Source organism: Ascidiella aspersa, chromosome 3, assembly GCF_963924565.1.
Source record: "Ascidiella aspersa chromosome 3, kaAscAspe10.2, whole genome shotgun sequence".
Classification (NCBI taxonomy): Eukaryota; Metazoa; Chordata; class Ascidiacea; order Phlebobranchia; family Ascidiidae; genus Ascidiella; species Ascidiella aspersa.
The window spans coordinates 16,885,575-16,906,097 of record NC_139449.1 but is presented as its reverse complement, the minus strand read 5'-3'; the positions used below and the strand labels follow the sequence as shown (position 1 = coordinate 16,906,097).

General features: G+C 34.1%; 2 protein-coding genes across 2 annotated transcripts; both read left to right on the top strand.

Moving 5' to 3' along the window:
• Positions 1-528: 528 nt before the first annotated feature.
• LOC146160446 (eukaryotic translation initiation factor 2 subunit 2-like) lies at positions 529-9,768 on the top strand. Its single transcript, XM_083384162.1, has 9 exons — positions 529-690; positions 1,861-1,962; positions 2,503-2,534; positions 3,486-3,581; positions 5,562-5,732; positions 7,126-7,274; positions 8,930-8,986; positions 9,283-9,368; positions 9,527-9,768. The coding sequence occupies exons 1-9, from the start codon at positions 642-644 to the stop codon at positions 9,703-9,705; spliced, it is 921 nt and encodes a 306-aa protein (XP_083240288.1). The 5' UTR covers positions 529-641; the 3' UTR covers positions 9,706-9,768.
• A 3,853-nt stretch (positions 9,769-13,621) lies between these two features.
• On the top strand, positions 13,622-20,175 carry LOC146160445 (ras-related protein Rab-11B-like). Its single transcript, XM_083383699.1, has 5 exons — positions 13,622-13,854; positions 14,169-14,364; positions 16,766-16,959; positions 17,387-17,467; positions 18,983-20,175. The coding sequence occupies exons 1-5, from the start codon at positions 13,815-13,817 to the stop codon at positions 19,123-19,125; spliced, it is 654 nt and encodes a 217-aa protein (XP_083239825.1). The 5' UTR covers positions 13,622-13,814; the 3' UTR covers positions 19,126-20,175.
• The last annotated feature ends 348 nt before the right edge of the window (positions 20,176-20,523 follow it).

Here is a 20,523-nt window from a genome sequence, read left to right as displayed (position 1 = left end):
TATATTGCCCTGCAGGCCAGGTCTATCCCGCTTTTCAAAGTGATGCTTGTAGTCGCAATTGTGGGCCATGCAAAGAACACTATGTGACACCCTCCAAACATCAGAGCTTCGGAGTCGTACTCAGGATTCGATGGAGTCGGTAAATTTTGAAACTAATATGGAGGCCAACTGTAAATTGTAAAGGCAGAATAGCATATGGTAGATATTTTCCAACCATATTGGTAAGGGATGAATTATATTACACACCCTTAAGTAGATTGTTGAATATCCACCGTATATAGTTACGTACATTGGCGGAATACAGGCTGTAGAGTCGACGAAATCGCACATTTTGCCGGAATCGAACTGGGGTTATCCCGAAAAAATATTTGAACCCGAACCGACCTGAACCGGAAAAGTCAAACGTTGGACACTACTTTATTTCATAAAAATCAGTAAAAAAAGTCATAATCGATCTTGCGTGACAATCGCGTTCAGTACCTCGCGTTTTAACATATGTGCATTAACCATGCTGATGCAATAGTTACTTTTGGTTAACGTTTACTACACGGTAGCGCCTTAAAGTAAATCTCACTACTTATTACAGATTTGTGTTTGGTAGCGTGAATTTTTAATTACGGTAAGTTGTATCTACTACCGAGATGACTGATCAAGTTGAAGAATTGAAGCCAACCATTGCTGAAGACGCTGGTACGATCTATGTTTTTGTTTAGGACAGTGGTACTGGTTTGCCGCTGGCGGTTGGCTTTTTACAATAACAAAACACGTTGTGAGCCATGAAATTGCAATGAACGCCTTGGATCTTATTCTGTCCTTGATGTTACTTTGTATATTGGCTTTATTATGTTGTTGATGTCAATACTATGGTATTAGGATTATTCTGGTTTAGGTATGTTGCCTTGTAGATCTTATTGTGTGTTCCCAATAATACATGTCCTACCCCAATGCTAACCTAAATAATGTTAGCAAAATATATCCTAGACAAAAATGGTGTAGGATTTTTAACCAGCCCTGGGTAGTGGACTACCACACTACCAGATTGAAAAACTGGCGCTCTTTCACTATTGTACATGAAAAGTTATGCAAAAAAAAAAAATAATAATACCGCATACCACAAAGCATATTTTTTGGGTTAGGGTGCGGGTTAGCGTTTGGGTGAGGGTGGGTCAAGTAATATTATGTTTATTAATAATAATAACTTGACCCACCCTCAACCAAACGCTAACCAGCACCTTAACCCAAACAATATGCGTTGTGGTATGCGGCATTTAAAGAAAAAAAAAATTTTATTAATTTTTACGTACAATAGTGAAAGAGCGCCGAAAAACTGCACATTGCGTGGGGCCAGGTTGGAAAATTTGGCCTGCGCGGGGGATAAAGTAGATTTTTGCGGTCATAATTATGTTAATTATAAATTTGCATGGGTGAACAAGAAGTACTAAGCACAACAGAAGTTAGAGTCAATTGACGTCACAATTCATGTAACCAGTGTCCACTGCTGTGTGACCAGTACTTTATATGTTTTATACGCTGGCGGCTTGAATCACCGTGCTTTGTTATGGTGTGCACTGAGATTTGTGAATATACTAAACGAGCAATGTGAACTGAGTGAAGTCTCTCTGTCTAGAGTTCAAGAAGTTAAGGACAGGTATTTTAGCAGCCTTCTCCTTGGATCGAGTGTAACAAGGAACGTATCGGAGAAGTCACCCCTTGCCTTAAGAGCAAGCGCCTACTTATCTTTACCAATTATATTTTCTAATCTTTAAGTACATCTTCTAAGGCGATGCACTAAAAATGGATGCACAAGCGCTTGTTTTGTCTTTCAATAACTTTCAAACAACCATGCAAATATTTTTACAGATGAATTAGATTTGTCAAGCCTCAAAAAAAAGAAGAAAAAGAAAAAGCCAGCTTATGATATTGATGGACAACCTACAGTTACCAATAAAGAACCACTAGAAGGTATCGTAATTACTCTACATTCTTGCCTGGATTGAAAACAATATCTTTAGGAAGATAACGGTTAATTTAATTGCACTGTTGTGTTTATTGCTAACAAACAAAAAACGGTTTACTCAAAATAATTAGGTTCTAAAAATGTACTGATTGATTATACTGGCAAAAAGTATTAGTGTGTCAGGTGATTGTTGTTTCAAAGTTATTCTTCCAATTCAAGACCATGGTAATTTTTACCTGTAATTTTATTTTCTTTATTTAGGTTCTAGCCAATAATCAACTATGGTGTATCGTCTGCATTTTTCTAGTAGTAGGGCAATATGGATACCCAAAAAGCAAGTAATTGCAGGCCTTGCAATGTTTCTAGATCTATTTTAACATAATCTTTGCAAACCTTACCTATGAAAATCACCTAGCTGTCTCAGATATTTTTATTCTAATGTTTTAATAACTTGTTAGTTGCACTTGGAATGGAAAGTAAAACAAATTTGCCTTTTTTAGCGTGCAATAAAATCATTATTCTTAAACAAGTCTTATTGTGTATAGATGCTGCTAAACTTGAAGTGGATCCTAGTAATGTGAGTGTACTTAATTTATTACTAATAATCTTTTAATTCTGCTTTTCTACTCGTTTGCATAAACTTTCAGTGTTGCCTTTTATTACATGAGCTTATCTGGCCAAAACAAGTTGTAGCGGCTTCTCACTGCCTAAACATAAATATGCTTGATAAAACACAGCATTGTTAAAATTTGTTATGATTAGCTCTTTTGCAAGGTGTTCATTTTTAAGTATTAATTTAGAAATGTTGGGAGTAGTAATGTTACTGTACATTCATATGCATCTGGTTGACATTGAATTAAAATTTACGGTGATTGTGTACTGATCAACAAATATGCCAATGCATTTTCATATTTCAATCAAGGCCAGCCTTAATGTTTACTGAACTATTAAATGCATAGGAGGACTTTTTCCCACTTATAATGGGCTTGTTTGTTTGTTTTTGTAGTTGCGCATCCTGTATGAAGATTTACACATAGTTGGCCTTTAGTCTTTGGATATCATTTGTTGTAGATGACCAAATTAAGTATACTATGTCTGATAAAAACAACTATTTTTTTGCTGCGGCAATTGTCAGTCTGTGGCTCTTGACCCAATATTTTAGATGAAAAGTATTGGGATCATCAGATTCAAAATTATGTCATTCCTGCTCAAAAAAGCAAAATAGTTAAAATTGAACATTTAAAGGTAATTTTTTCCAGGTTATTAAAATTAGCTTTAGCACTGACTCGGCTAGTTACCTGTGGTTGTTAATTTAATATTAAAAAATACTTAGGTGGAAATCATGTGGCTAGCAATTTGTGGCTTAAATTCTTGTATGAATTTGATATCGGATTTGCATCGATACTACCAATTAGCATCGGTTATCAACTCCAATCCAATATAATTTACAAACAGTCACCGCACATTTACTGTATTTTATTAAAACTAATTTAGGCAAAACAATGTATAAAACTATACATATAAATAGGTTGATAATGGACTTAACCAAGATGAACTTAGCCTTGGGAAAAAGAAGAAGAAGAAAGTGAGAATTATGTTGGATGATGATGACAACAAAGATATGGTAATATATTTCATTATTATTGCACTTCGTTAAATTATGTTAGTGTCTAAAGCAGGGGTTCTTAAACTTTTTGAACTGCGTACCCTAAATGTTGACAAAATTTAGCAAAATTTGCACCCCCTTGCCAAATTTTGTGTTTCCAAGCCACAAAGCCCATATGCTTCCACTGTTACTTTCAATGTAGAATGATATGTAAAAAATATTTTTGATATATGTGCCTTTCTAATTACCCAAACATTAGTGGCAAGGTAATCCTATAAATCAGCATCTATAGCACATTAAAGTTGTTTGTTATGTCACAAATATTAACTGTAAAGAGATAATTTGATGACCAATAATTGTTAAAAATAAAATATTGGATGAAAAATATTTTAATTTCAATATGTGGAGTTGGCCTTTTATATTTTGAGTTCCACAAGAAACATATCACCAATTAAACTGGAAATAACAGGACCAACAACTGGTACAGGATTTATGTTTGGTAGGGCATGAAATATTTCAGAGATGATTTGACAAAATTGTGTCATACAACTCATAATGTGAAGTCATTAAACAACCAATCGTAAAAAATGTGCAGTTCTTTGGCAAACTAGTGTTGAAATATGCAACAAAAATGCCATCTTGAAGATGTGAGTTTGATTTTGAAGCGCATAATACTATACACATAGTGTTGGACTGAAAAGATTTTCTTAGAACTTGGATAAAATTAAAAAATTAAAAAAGTTCGCAAAAAATAATAAAAAAAAAATATTAAAAGTTTAGCAAAAAAGGGCAAAAAACATAGTTGGGGGGACATGTCCTACTACTACCCACCCTGATTCAGCCCTTAAAACGACCAACCTAACAATGCTGTTTGATATGTCACTCTAACTCAGTGGTTCTCAAACTTGGGGTCCGCGAGACAATTTTCTGGGAACGCGAAGCACCTAACAAAAAATCAACACAACGCTTCTGAAGAAGAAAATTTTTTGTGCAATTAAATTTTCAGGCAACTTACTTTTCCAAACCAAGGAGATTAGTTGTTCATTCACATTATTGCCAGCTTTAAGTTTAATTGTCCATTATGACGTCATAATGTTGCGTTCTGCTAATGAGAATTATGTTTTTACAGTTTGCTGCTGACACAGTGAGCTGTGTACGGTCAGTCGGTCACAGTTTTAAAACTGTTTGTGGTTGCTTCACTAAAATAAAGTGATTGGTTAGGGTTTAACATAGCCAAGCATAAAGCAAAGAAGCAAGTGCTTTATGTGTTTATTGGGTATATTTTTAAAGGACCGTGTGCAATTAAAAAAATTGCTGGGGGGCCGTTTCGTAAATTTTTTAAAAAAGTTTGAGAACCACTGCTCTAACTGAAAAAAAGAACGAGTAAAAAAAATTTATAACTGAGAATAGATTAAGTTATAGGACTAAAATAATGTGTACAATTAATATTGGTTTTAAAAAAGATATTAGGTACGTCTTTTGGCCACCAATTGCCGTCCGCTTGCTGACTGGTGTGTGCCCTTAGGGGTTGTTGTTTTCAGACCTAATCAAGAAATTCATTTAATGATCCAAAACAAATTATGTTTCAATGACTAAAAGTCTATTATTTCGTTTAATGCGTACAACATACACTTTTGTGCTACTACAATACAAGCGGATCGCACTGATTTGTTTTAAAAATATTTATGGTTGCTAAATGTGTTAAGATATTTTACCATGTGAGATGCACTGCTTTAATTTGTTTCCGTACTATCACATGTATTGTTGGATATTTATGCCATAATTGGCCAATTTTTTTTTGTGCGACATAGTTTTGTTGTGGACTACCAACCAGTAGGAATAAAAGACAACCAAAATTTCCTTATGGGTGTCAATCAGCACTCGTCAGCATTTTCACTTTACACTAATCACAATTGCTGTATCGGGAATGGTCTTAAGTTAGTATTTTTATATGTTAACTTACTAATAGATATATATGTTAACCTATTATTGTTTTAGGTAGAGCCTGTGGAAGAGGATGATCTAGATACCCTCCAACTTGGTAAAAAGAAAAAGAAAAAGCACAAGCAGGTCCCTGTTGATCTGGACCAAGAAGATGCCAGCCTTGATGACAACCATGCTGAGACCACCTCATGGCTAGGTGTTGACAGGGACTATACATATGACGAGGTTGGTGCAAATTGTTAAAAGGTAATTTTATGAAGCACTGTTTTGTTTATACCAATATCATGTTTCAAGGGGTATAAAATGTAAAAGATAAATGATTGTCTCATTTGTTACGTGTCAAGCATTTATATTTCGGTAAAATAAATGTCTTAGCTTCATATCCAGTAAATTATATAAAACACAAGACAGGAGTTAAAACCTGAAAATCTATGTGTTAGATTTAGTCCGGTAGAAGCCTCAACAGTATCTATCATTACAAAAATATAAAGCACAGAAACCATCAGCTAAATTAACTTATCTCAATAATTTATTTGTATTCATTTTTTTATATTGTTTAAAGTTTGGGCTTCTTTAGGTACTAAGATTTTTATTCAAACACGTTCGTAGGGCACTTTTTAATTTGCAACTTAAGATTATGCAAAAATCGCTTTGTAATTAGCAAAATCGTCTGAAACAGGGGTATTTTATACCAATGGGCCAAAGATGTAATACAAATTAGACCACTGGCCAAACTTTTATTTATCATTTTTATTCTTTGGGTGACCAAGAAGTTTTTAAATAAATTATCTTTAGCAAAGGCTTTAAATCAATTTTTCTAGGGCTCTATAAATATTTGTCAGAAATTTTCGAGTTTAACGATTGAACCTGCCTCACTCTTTCAGTGCGTAAAGATGGTACTTAAATGACAAATCAACACGTTTTAACATGCCTTGACAGACAAATGGATCTCTCGTAACATAGTTTATGTTCGACACTAGGTAACTTTTCTATCGGAAATTCTCACGTCCACACAAGTAAACACGACGACTAAATTTACGGTCAATACATGTAATCAATCTACAGATTTATAGTCATTTCAAACCTCCGTGGCAAAGTAAAAAGTGAAACAGTTTAAGACATAGAGCCGATAATCCTATAGACCGAAAATGGCGGCTTTTAATTCGTTACCCGTGATTAGTGAAGTACTTTCCTCCGAAAAAATAAGAATTTTACCCTAAGCAAATCTTTACTTGTTATGCTTGTTACGTTATTTCGTCAGGGTGTTATCTCTTATAACGAATATCATTAAACAAGTAATATGCTCGTTGAATAAGCACATAACTAGTAGAACGAGATATGACATTGATTGCTAATCGTAATACCGAATGCGTAGTATATTTTCCATGTATGAAGGCATTAAATTTAAACGTAATTCGTCCCATTTAACAAATAACGATCTGATACCATCAACAAGTTGTTTCTTTGAGGTACTCGGCAGTCCGGCTAATGGGTGTCAATAAGCACTCGCCTGGTGTGCAATCTTATCCCTGCTATTTTGCAGGAGTCGTTTCCCAAATAAATTTGAACTATCTTCGTCATTGAAATTAAGTCTAACAATATATGCATTATCTTTCAGCTGCTGACAAGGGTATTTGACATTATGCGACAAAAGAATCCTGAAATGGTTGCTGGAGAAAAGAAACGGTTTATCATGAAGCCACCGCAATGTGCGAGAGTAGGAACAAAAAAGACGTCATTTGTCAATTTTACAGAAATATGTCAAACGTATGTGGCACATTGGTTCCTTTTGATAGTTTTGTGTAATGTTTTAAGGAACTCCTTGACAGGCGCGGATCTAGGATTTCAGTTTGGGGAGGGCCATGAAATTTTTCAGATATGACGTCTCAATTTTTTCAGATATGACGTCACAAAAGTATACCATTGTGTGACGTTATAATTCAGGTAAAAATAACATCGGCTGGCCGAATAAACTAACTCCTGCAAAATAACGCGAAAAACAGACCTTTTAAAAGCACGAAAAAGTAATAAGGTTAGCCTCTACAGTGGGCCGGTTTCCTAGTTTGACCCGGTATGAAGAATATCGCTGAAAGACGCTATACCATGTCTATTGTCTACACATCTTGCTTTTTCCCGAAAAGGCGAGAGCAACCGCACATGCTTCCGAAAAAGCGCAGAGGTCTCGTCGCAATAAAACCATAGCGTTGTCTGGTGCGGTCAGCTGTGGTTCTTTCATGACACTTCTCTCAATTTTTAAGTTACTGTAGTTGTTTTTTGCCAAATAAGGTTGCTGAAATGAGCAAAACTCTATGCAGAGTTAATCCTAACATTGGATAGGTTATTCAAATCCTTACACAAGGGTCGGCAACCTTTGTGTAGTAGTCGCGGGCTAAAATCAAACTCAGAAAGGTCTCTGCGGGCCGCACAACATATGTTAAATGAGATTTTGTGTTATTACAACTTTATGACAATTGTGAATCAGGTGGGCCTCGGATTTTTTTGCACTTTAAAAACGTGTTTATAATTACTTTTAAGGAGCCAGTAAATTCTTGGCGCACATTCGCTAAAAAAGCGTATACTTGGTTTAAAATTCGAGTCCACACGTCGCCACACCCCTACTACTAAAAGTGTAATAAAACTACTTTGAGAAAACGCGATAAATTTTATAGTTAATCTATTTTAGTGTTTGTTAACCATTTGGGGCACACCTGGCGAGCAAAGCGAACGCGATTTTTTTGGTATACCGGTATTTCTTTTAAATTTCTTGTTTTTGTTACATTTAAAAAAAATGGTTAAAAAATATTTGTCGATTATGTTTGAATATGTTTTTCGTTTGTCCGCGACGCACTTGGCAGCTTTCCACGGCGCAACAGTAAAGAAGCGCTGATCTAGTTCAAAAAGAGCATCAAAACGTAAACACACTGGCTGCATAAAGATCATTAGCGCGAAGCGCGAAAATTTTTTGCATTTACACACTTAAAATAGTCAAAAAGTATTTAAAATGGACTCGTTGTCTATTTGTCAAAAGAGGCGGCGGGCCGGATGAAGTATATTGGCAGGCTGGGTCTGATACAGATTTGCACTAACAACAAAAAAGCTTGTAATTGTACTTGGATATAAGTTAGTTATTATATAGTCGAGGTCAGCGTACGGTCACTTAAGCCGTCTCTGCAAATCTGAAAAACACCGCTTTGCGCGAGTGCGCGAAACGAATTTTACCTTTTTTTTGAAATATTTATTATATGGCGCCATAAGCTCGTACACCACTACAAAGCTTAAAAATGTGTCTTATTTTGGCGAAAATAGGCCATACTATCTAGGGAACCGCGAAAATAAGCTGCCTATTAAGGAATGGCCATATCGCCCCCCCTAGATCCGCCCCTGCTCCTTGACCATATGATAAATGAAGTATCTTTGTTTAGGCTTCGAAGACAACCAAAACACATTCTGGCATTTATCCTTGCTGAATTGGGCACCAGGTATATACTTATTGTTACTTTGGTAAGAAAGACAAAACAGAATTGCAGCAATGTACGTATAAAAGTAAAGTAAAAATGTAGGCAAATATTGAAGACTAAATGCTTTTGAAAAAAAAAAGGTTTTTAGTAGAAAAACTACACGTGCTATGCATTTACCATTACCAGTTACTGTTTAGCAAATTCCGCTTGGAAATAAATAACTACGTTTTGACAATATACAAGTTCAGTAAGTGCGTCCTAATTCCTTGCCGGAGAGTTTTTCCGAATAGTAACGAATTGGGTTGTTTTGTTTTTAGTGGCTCTGTTGATGGCAATAATCAACTTATAATCAAGGGGCGGTTTCAACAAAAACAACTTGAAAGTGTTCTTCGGCGATACATCAGTAAGCCCTGTCATATGATTATATTCAATAGATTTTTCATAAAAAACATCTAGGTAAAGTAACTATTTGTTCCTTAGAATTTTTGCATTTAACTTTATACAGTTACCTAACTACCCAAGTACACATACACCCTAATTTGCAATTATATACGTTTTCAGAGGAGTACGTCACCTGCCACACCTGCCGAAGCCCCGACACCGTCCTTGAACGAGATGTGCGCCTGCATTTTCTCCGATGTCACGTCTGCCAGTCTAGGTGTTCAGTGGCCACCATTAAATCTGGATTTCAAGCAGTCACCGGCAAGCGTGCCCGAATGCGAGCCAAAGCCATGTCTTGAGTTCATTCCGCTTATTTTTTTGTTTGGTCGCAGAATGTTTACATCAATAAAAGCTCAATATTTAGAATTTATTTGTGTTTTTGTTCTTTTCGCCTAGTCCCCGAAAAGTGTGTTCGATAAGGCAACTCTAGTAAAGTTGGCGTTTTGCAGTACCATAAAGATAAGACATGTAAATAATATAATATTATGTTAAAATGTATAAAGTAACAATAACTATTACTCTTTCCCATTATATAAGAACTATATTAACACTCTATTAAAATCGCCTTATCCATCCCTTCGGTTGTACAGTCCTATATATAGAAAGCTTTTGTTCCGTCCACTGGTTACGACAACGGTATGACGTTGCGCAATTTGGACACGGTTTAATTATTTTGCTATAGGAGGTTTTCTCAGATGTGAATATGGGTCTATTTTTTCGGCAATTTGCCCCAAACTAATGAATAATCGGTCAACACACTTAGTATATTAACAAAAGTTGTCAAAAAAGTTACATGCAACATTTATAGTGATTCCTGCTCTATTATTTTTGTCTTAGTAGCATCAATTCTTCTATTATATGCGTGCCAACCGATGTGCATTTAAGCGGTTGCGCTATAGGCGAGGTTGTAAAGTCTTCTATTTTTTGACTTCGAAATAGTAAAGTTGTACGTTGACGTTTGCTATCCGTGATTCTAGTTGTTATGCGCATTTTTTGCGATATATCTGTGATTTAATTACAACTACCAACTGTTCTAGCTGTTTCTTTTTATATCAAACAGAAACCGTGCGCCTAGATTAAACAGAAAACAGTTTTCGTCAGGCTGGTTTAATATCAAATTAGAAACAAAGGCGCATAGTCTAGAATCCTAGCACAATTATTCAATCAACGCACAATATTTGGGTTAGGGTTAGAGTTAGCGTTTTGATGTGGGTGGGTCAAGTATTATTATATTCATTATTTAATAATAATACTTGACCCACCCTAACCCAAAACGCTAACCCGCACCCTTACCCAAATAATGTGCGTTGTTGTAAGATTCTAGACCAGCGTCGAAACAAACAACGGATCATTAAATTTAAAATAGTAAAGCTGGTTAAAACCTTCGAATTTTGAACTAAATATATATAAAAGAATGAGGTTGTTGGTTACAAAAGTGTAAAATTAAACTAAGGCAGCAGTACAATAATTTTAGGAATTCACTATAGCCATTGCTTATAATTTTACTAAATATTAGTAATTTCACATTTTTTTTGGAGAGTTGTATACAGGTCCGCTGTTGCTTAGTATTTACACCTAGATCTAGATTTTTACATATTTTTTCTTGAAAATAAAGAATGTCATAATAATATCTAGGCTAATTCAATATTAAGGGACATGGAATAACTATTGGCAATGATTTTATTTATTAAAGTTGCTGATCAGGTCATGATGACCTAGAATCCTACCACAATGAACATTATTTTGTTAGACTGCGGGTTAGCGATTGACTTTGGGTATTAAGCAATATTATTAAATATGATCATACTTAACCCACCCTCACCCAAAGACTAACCAACACCACCCTTACCCAAATATTCTGCTTTCATTTAATAATTGTTTCAATGTGGTAGGATTCTAGACAAGTACCAATATTTTTTGCTAGAAAATTCAGTTGAGCAAGTAAGAGGCCGGTGTTGAATAAATGGCAAATGAACCTGTGAGTATTTTCTAACAGAATTAACTTGCACCCCCAGTATTAAATATTCACCGGGTAAGAGCCGGCTGTGATCTTTGGTGTCTAGACCAGTGCTCCGCAACCAGTGTGCCGCGAGACCATGCCAGGTGTGCCGCGATGTTCCCGGAGGAGTTTACTTGCGTTTATAAAAGTACTTTTTACAATAGAATTAACACGAAAACGGTACATCAAGGCAGAAATTTTGACCTTATGCAATATTCCAGGTGTAACTTTTGTTTTAAGAACTTTTCTCAATTATAAAAGTTTTGTAAAATCTGTGTTATAGGTTCAATCGCCGCAAGTCGATTTTCTAAATGTTTTTTTTTTACTCAGCTAGCAGGAGTACAAATGAACATGAATTACTTTCAAATTTTACACCAAAGTGGATAAGGAGATGATTTAATTATCCATATGCTTAAAACCAATGAAATATCATATCTAACGCAGAATAATCTACAATGCCATAGTTTTAGGACAACCAAACTAATAAAGCCAAATACGCATAAATATCACTGACATAATAAGATCTAATAAAAAAGAACTAAACCTGTCGAAAACAATTCTTAGTTCAAACAGGTCCTACATGGACAAAAAATAAAAACAAGCCAATGGCATTTTGACATGATTGTTTTTGTACAGAAACTGACGATGCCTTATAGGCGTAATATATATTTCTGAAAGATTTTAAGAAATAATTTTATGTTTTATCTGTTTTAATAATAAACAGTCTTAAGATCTTGCAAGTGTTAATGCGCAAGATGAAAGCAAAAGGAACACTCTTTTACGGCTGAAGGATAATGTTACTGGGTTAACTGAATCATATGCTAATGCTGTGAATTAAATGTTTACAGAAAGTCAGTTTGTATTCCTACACGCTGGATTGCAAGCATTACTCAAGTGGAATAGGAATGTAGAACGTTGATGATGAATTTACTCCGCAGAACAGACAACATTTTAAAACAATGGGGGTAGAACTACTGGGGAGTGTACACTCGCTTTAGTTTAAAACTAGGTAATAATTTCAAAAGAATATGCTTCACGTTAAGTAATAAACAAAACTTTTGGTCTAAATTTTGCTTTCCTAAATTAAATAAACACATTGCTTTGAGAACGAAAGTGTGATAACAAGTTTTATTGTGGAATGGCCTTTTTGATGTGGGACCTTCTGCTTCAACACTCTTTAGAGTTGAAAAGTAAAAGCATTGCTTTATTTAACTACCAATGTCGCTTTGTGTGTATGTTCAGTTTCTTCATACTTTACCTGTCCAGAACCTTGCATTTATAATGGCTTTTGTCTCTGTGACCTACGTGAGTCACAATGTAGGCACAATTAAAATAGTATGTTAAGCTTTTTAAATTTATATTTGTTAAAGTGTTGCCAAAAAATTATTTAAAGTGTTGCCAAAAATTATTTTGCTGACCGTCTTTAGTGCGGCATTGTAAATGGATATAAGCGAAAAGGGACATGGCAACCATAAAACACGGTATTTGATTTCTAGTCAGTTTCATCAAAGGGTAAAAATATGTGTCAGATTAACGCAAAAAAATACCTTCATGGTGTCACACTTTGTGATGTCATCTAAAAAATTTTACGACTCAACCTTATACAAAAAACATTGATCTGCCCCGGGCCCCTGCTAACTCAGCATTAAAATTTTCTTTCAACCGGGAACAGAAAGTTTCTTGGGAATATTATGTTGAAATAAACTTAAAATGAATGGTTTAAGGTGAACAAAAGCATTTCAACATAATCTTGTGTATTCAAAATTCTGATTGATTTAAAATTTACTGTAGCTAATTTTAGAAGCATTGTATTAATGCTAAAAAAACTTGTGGCAGGGTTAACATTGGTGTGTATAAACTAAAAAAGCTTATTGCATGTAGAGCAATGTAAGCGTAGGTGTTGTACTGTGTTGATGAGCCCTATTAAAATACAGTATCCAACTAAGTTACAACTACTTTAGCTGTTTTTAATTGGAATAGCAGGTTTATACATTAATTTCTAAGGCCTTCGGTATATTGAATACATCACATTGTCCCAATATACACAATAATTTACCAGGCCAAATTAAAAGGTAATGTTTTCCCCTGTATGAGTCACATATTGATGAATGTTAGTGATCTCTATTATGGATTGGATGTCATTTATGATTTTATTTATGTGTGTTATCTTGGTGGTCATATCATTAGGTAGTATACACAACAGATGTCAGTTAGTTTAGGCAACAGTGTAAACCATTCACGGACAACCTATTGAAATTAGTTATTTCCTGACTATGAAACCGGAAGTTGTTTTAATTAACAAGAAACTGTTGATAAATTTATTATATTTGAAACTATTTGTAGATTTTTATAAAAGGAAGTTTTAAATACATTGTTCTTCGGTAATTATTTTTAATTATTACAACAAAGATGGGTAATAGAGATGATGAGTATGACTACCTTTTCAAAGGTAAGCATGTGTAATATTCCTTTTTCAGTTGCATTAAACAAGATTGTGTGGCTAAGTATTATTACACAATTCCTTTGCATAATTTTTTATAAAATCTACTTTAAAAGATAAAAATGTAGAATACTATCAAACTGATGTAACGCTTAAATTAACAACTATTTGTCTGTTGTTTGGTTAATCAGAGTGTTCTTTCGAATAACAAAATCTGCCTTAATCCGAATGGTGAAAACAAACTATCTTGGTTGCACGTCAATGATAAACTGATTTTCAGTGTACTAAGTTCTGTACTTAGTTTATCTTTATCTGTTGTTTAGTTGTACTGATTGGGGACTCTGGAGTTGGTAAGAGTAATCTACTTTCGCGGTTTACACGTAACGAATTTAACCTTGAGAGCAAAAGTACTATTGGAGTTGAATTTGCAACCAGAAGTATTCAAGTTGATGCCAAAACCATCAAAGCACAGATCTGGGACACCGCTGGACAGGAGAGATACAGAGCCATTACATCAGCGTAAGTTTATTTCGCTTAACCGTACAGTCAATTAGCATTGTTTGTTACCATATCAGGGTTATTCCTAAGCAAAAATTTGCACTCGCCAGTTGGCTATCAATCAGCACTCGCCTGGATGAAATAACACTCGCCAAAAATGTTGGCATGCCGTCTGCAAATTTTTATCCTAGCGCGGTCATTTCTTGGGTTATCGTTAATCTGTCTTGTGGTTTTTATACGTAAACATTAGTTTATAAAAGACTGGCCGTTTATTTCCATATTTTTTACAATCTATAGTGAAGAAAATAACACTGACAATTTAGTAGCCACGGCCTGGCTGTTTTCCATTTTTCTAAACATGCTCACGCTCTCTATTTTGTTTTCTGTTTTTTCTGTGCTTTAAGGACCTTTTACCGCAGGTTGTTTCAGCCACAAACAAAACGCCACATTTCACCTAGCACTATAGTTACTTGTTGAACAGATATAATAATGACAAAATAATTGTAAATTTAGAACTAAACCATTCTTTCGAAAAGTTAACAACCATATGTACCAGAGGTTCTGTGCTGCGCGACGTGGGTCGTTTAAATTTCCAAGTGCGTCCGCAATGGTGCGATTCCTATCTTAACATAATTGCAATAAAATATTCACACAGTTATTTTTATATTTTACTTTAAGAGATCGCAACAACATACTTGCGTAGAATAATTGCTAATTCTCAGCTGTAGTTACACAAGTAGGTGATATTTTCAAATATCGTAGTGTTCACTGGGCTGTTTCGGCCCCTCAAAACATAAAAAAAACACTGCTTACAAATATTATTATAAGACATTTGCATTCAAACTTATTTACCAAAAACTGCAGCAATTGCTCTTATTTTCCTAATACAAACAATTAAATAAATACAAAAAAGTAGAATTCTTATCCTGGGTACATCGCAATTCCAATGAACTTTTCTAAAGGCGTCAATGACTGGGTCAAACATATAAAAATTAACAATGTTTAAGTTAAACGATAAACCTTACAACTGTTTGCCGCTGCAGCAATGACATCTTTGATTGTTTGCTGGTAAACGACTTTTTAAAACGGGACCAAGAGTCTTTATTACGAGCTTCAAACGTGACTTTGATTAACCTTATTATTTGTGTAGTGCTGAATTTATTTGCGTCTTAGTGTTTAGGGAAATAACTGGCGCTAAGTTATATTTCGCTTTGTAGTTGTGCTAAACTCAAGTTGTCCTACACAAACTAATTAAATTTCTGGCCGAAGGCACTCTCCACTCCGGCGAATGGGTGTAAATCAGCACTCGCCAGGAGCAATTTGTACTCGCATTAGCGAGCGGGCGAGTGCTTAAGCCCAACCCTGCATATAGAGTTTTAAATAAACAAAATACAAAAAAAGTACAAAAACAGTTTGGAAAGGGGTCATCGCTGCATACAGTTTTAATCAAATCATGCTAAGAAATAAAAGCTTAGGTTATGAGCCTGATTCCTGCATCAAAAAAGCCAAATTTTATGACTAGGGCAATTATTTTTTTACTTAAAAAATATATTATTTTGACAAATTTCGACAAAACTTTAATCTACTAGGAATACATAGATTTAAACAATTTGCTTTGTTTTATAAAAGTGCTGCATTAGTGTGTACGCATCAACAGAAATTTTTTTTGATGTTTTACTGACGTCTGGTGGTTCACAAATTCAGTTATTTTTTCGGGATTATGAAAAATGCATAGTTGACATTTTTGGCAGGTCAAAAAGACAAACTATTAAACGGCCAAAGAAAAACAATTTGTTAGGTATATTTTAGAAAATTGTTGAGCAAACAGTTTGGTTGAAATTCATTATAAAAGAAATGCAAAAAAACACAGTAAATACTGTTCAAAACATTTGTCGAAATTAGGGATACACAACTACGAAATTCTATGGAGATGTAATGCAGTTTTCGGTCGACGGCCACAAAAAATGATTGAAGATCACTGCCTTAAGCAATATATTTTAGCAAATGAGATGCTTAAATGCACTGAACAGGTGAATAACCCTTTGGTTGTTTATTCGCCCAAGGTGTAAGTTTTAGCATTTCAAGCAATACTTGACAGTAATATCAGTTGTCGCAATTTAGCATATTAAATCTGCCAGTAGGTTGGAATATTTCTCGCTTGAGGCACGCTCTAGCCTGGAGTATAATGCACTCAAATTAATGGGAGGCCAAGTGCAAAATCTTGCCCTTGATCACTTAGAATCCAGATTCCACAATATATATCGTTGAATGATGGGTTTAAATTGATATGTTACAATTTATGCAAAACTGGCAAAAAACATTCCTTTAGTATTTTTGGGGGGGTTTATGTGAGCTAAAAAAGTAAAAGACAAAATGTGGGTTACAAAAGCTTGATTACTCTTTTGTGTTGAATTTTTTTTAGATACTACCGTGGAGCAGTTGGTGCCCTTCTTGTTTACGATATCGCCAAGCACTTAACCTATGAAAACGTTGAGCGGTGGTTAAAAGAACTAAGAGATCACGCTGACAATAATATTGTCATTATGTTGGTTGGCAACAAGAGCGATTTACGTCACCTTCGAGCAGTGCCTACAGATGAAGCAAAAGCTTTTTCAGGCAATAAATTTTTTTTTTTTCTACAATTACATATTTTATGTATAAAAATATGTAGGTAGTTTTACTCATTATCAAGTAAAAAAAATGTTTGAGATGATAATGTGATTCTACCATGAATCAGTTGAAATCTGGATAATATAATTAAAGTATTGACTTGATTTTGGGTAAATTATAGCTTGACTAAGGACAACATATAATTATTAAAAAAACATAAATGCTTCCTCTTTTAATATCGTTGCCCAGAAAAATACAGGATGTAGTGTGTCATTTATATTGAAGCAATATTATTTTTTTACAGACCATTTTTTGTAGACTTTTATATGTTGTTTTTGAATAGGCATTGTAAGTATTACACTCACAACCAATCTAACTGTATAAATATAAACTATTTTTTTGCTTTCAATTATAATGATTGGTGTAACTGCAGAAAAGAATGGACTCTCCTTTATTGAAACGTCAGCCCTTGACTCTACTAATGTTGAAGTAGCATTCCACAATATCCTCACAGGTGAAACACATTTTGTAGTGATTATATATTTGTGTTCTAGCAGCAATAAAACTGTTTCTATTTAAATATGTATTTCAATATATACTAATGATTTTGAGGTATTAAAGTTGAGATTCACAAAGAAATCACCTGTGTGGAACATTAGCTATGCCCTTTTCCCAGACAAACAGATGACGTAACTCTGTTAATAATTGGCTAGTATTTTGCCCTTTACAATTTTAGTTAGAGTTAGCTTTTTTCATATTGACCCTATACACAATCCAAAAGAAGTCCAATGTTCCAATTTCAATCTGTGATAATCTAAAATGAATTGTTTGTTTTTAGTAATAATAAACCTAAATTTTTATTTTTTAGTAAAGAAAAGTTATTTGTTCTACCCAATTTCGTTCAAACATTTCAAAAATATTACTGTATATTATTATAGGCAATATGTAGCTTCCCAATAAAATGTTGGGTGGTTTAAAAGAGGTTTAGGTAAAAACCAACAAGGAAGTGTGACATATTAGGTCACTTCACCTCACACCATATTGTTGTTTAAAGGCTTGATTTGATAAGGTTAGGACAATGTATAACACTGCACTGCTGTCAATAAATAACACTACACTTTAAAGGAATTTTTGACAATGCGCTAAGGAAGCTAACATGGTTTATTTGTTGTAGAATTTGGTTTATTAAATCTAACCCAGTTGAGCATTGTTATCAAATGAATGGTTTGTTCTCTAGAACCGTTTACTTGCAAATATTATATATCGCTAGACCGTTTTTTCTATCATAATTAAATGAAGATAATTATAAACCTTTGCCCCTTCTCACAGTAAACTGTTTTTGCAGTAGTATATAATTTAGCAGGAAAAAAAATCGGTTAGTTTAGCTTATATCTCGAGTTAACCCAAAAGGATGTCCATTAATTGCAAGAAGAAAAAATTCAATCACCAATTTTTCATAAAGAATAAGTTCAGAACAGGGGTGTACGACAAGCGGCACGCGTGCCTTAATTTTTTATACAGTAAATTGCCATTGTTTATTTACAATATAAAACAATCGCGGCAATCACACGTTTTTATTATTTGTAAAACACGCTTTTATTATTATTTGGAAAGAGTTAGTTACTAAACTTCCGCATGGGAAGAAGTTATAGGATAAAAATTGGCATGCCGGCATGTTTGAGTTGGACACCCCTGGTTTAGAATCAGTATGTATTTGTCAAATAGCCTTGGTAAAATAAGTATAATACAGTCCCTGAAAACAATTAAAATCCCTAGTTTACCATTGGTTTTGTTATTTACTTGCCACAATGTCTTTTTAAATGTTATTGTTTATCTTAGGTTCATTTGAAAACAGTTACTTAAAAAAAGTCATTACAGCACTGGTTAATAATAGCACCATCATGTTCATCAGTTGTAATGTATCTAATTTTGGTGGATTTTTTTAATGCAAGTATAATAAAAAACACTTTCTGCAAAATGGGACCTGTACCTGGCAAAACCTGCTCTTATTTTTTAATAATTTTTTTAGAAATTTACCGCATTGTTTCTCAAAAACAAATTAACGACTCACAAAATGACGATCATCCTGCGGACAGTCAACCAGTTGATATAGTTCTTCCACCAACCAATGAGGGTTCCAGTAAGCAACAGCAATGTTGCAAAAGTCTGTAGTATTCGACTTTTGCTATGAGCAGTTTAACTGTGGTGCCGAAGACAGGTTTTTCATACAAACATAACACGACCATTTTGTCATTAACAAATCCCCTGTTACCTTATTTGTGTCATGTAGTAGTGATTGTTATTTTCAAATCACCTCTCCTACTTTGAGAAGTGATATTATGCAAACATTACTATTTCACATTTTACAAAGGCCAGGTCAAATTTTGGCACAATTACTTAACTATTACTTATAAAAAAACTTCACTAAACGATATATATATATATGTACCTTTTTTGACTTTGTTAGATTTTATTGATTCTTGCGAATCTTGTTTGGAGTAAGCAAATTTTTGATTCTTATTATTAATTACTGCTATATCAAATTTTGGTTAATTCCAGAAACTTTCGTTAATACTCAAAAAGTATATATTTTGAACACCATTAAAAAAAGTTGGCGCAAGTCTTTTACTTCAAAAACAATCAATTTTTAGCTTTAGTTAATGCGTTTCATAATGCATGACGTTCCCTGAACTGAGTTTATATATTTCTGTTTGGTAAACCTAAACCACATTTAGTAAAGTACTGTCGTGTGCTTACCTGAAATAACATCCGTTTGTCTAGTTAATGCCGTTTGTATCGACTTCTGGTGTGATTATATAGTAGTGGCTTTGCCAATCGTAGAGATTGAGGCATGTGTTTACGGAAAAGTAATCAACGCTTTTCTATGATCGCTACTTATTTGCTGTGGGTATTAAGCCTCGTTTGATTGCAATGCTTCATTTGTATTGTTCTTTCAGAATTACTATTGTGTACATACATCCACTTGCTATTATTTCCGTGGCAAAGTCGTCCCGTTGATTTTCCATTGCTGCACTTGTTTGCACACAAGGCGATCGACGAACATAATCGTTTACCAAATGTACACTATTTACTCTTCATTTAAATCTGTCAGCGAAAGCATTCAAGTTACAAAACTTTCAGATTCGAATTGAGTGTCGCTTTCAATTCATTGTGAAAAATGTTATTTATAAATCTTGATCCAAACAAATATAATATTATATAAATATTTGTTGCTTGTGTGTCATCTATTGTCTGTTATTTGCTATAGTATTGGAAACTTGTTGTTATCCCTCTAGTTCAAGCGCTTTTGGGGGGGTCAGCTAAAGTAGAATAATTTAAAGCATATGTAGGTGTGTAGATTAGGCAACATATGTAGGTGTGTAGGTTAAGTACATGCTTATTATGCCCTTTGTAATATCACCGAACAATTCTCTTTTATTTCGTTATATCCTTCACAAAATAATTTGTAAAAAATGTATTGACCCTGAAATTATCCTCAGTGTGGTTTGGGATCACTTTTTACGACAACTTTGAATAGTCGAAATGAACAAATCTTTCTATAAAACTCTA

What these genes read in the sequence shown, in the direction of transcription:
- LOC146160446 (XM_083384162.1), top strand. Translation starts at nt 642, where the DNA reads ATGACTGATCAAGTTGAAGAATTGAAGCCAACCATTGCTGAAGACGCT. An exon ending in AACCATTGCTGAAGACGCTG is followed by an intron (nt 691 to 1,860) that starts GTACGATCTATG and finishes ATATTTTTACAG; the next exon opens with ATGAATTAGATTTGTCAAGC. An exon ending in ATGATGACAACAAAGATATG is followed by an intron (nt 3,582 to 5,561) that starts GTAATATATTTC and finishes TTATTGTTTTAG; the next exon opens with GTAGAGCCTGTGGAAGAGGA.
- LOC146160445 (XM_083383699.1), top strand. Translation starts at nt 13,815, where the DNA reads ATGGGTAATAGAGATGATGAGTATGACTACCTTTTCAAAG. An exon ending in TACAGAGCCATTACATCAGC is followed by an intron (nt 14,365 to 16,765) that starts GTAAGTTTATTT and finishes AATTTTTTTTAG; the next exon opens with ATACTACCGTGGAGCAGTTG. An exon ending in TGAAGCAAAAGCTTTTTCAG is followed by an intron (nt 16,960 to 17,386) that starts GCAATAAATTTT and finishes GTGTAACTGCAG; the next exon opens with AAAAGAATGGACTCTCCTTT.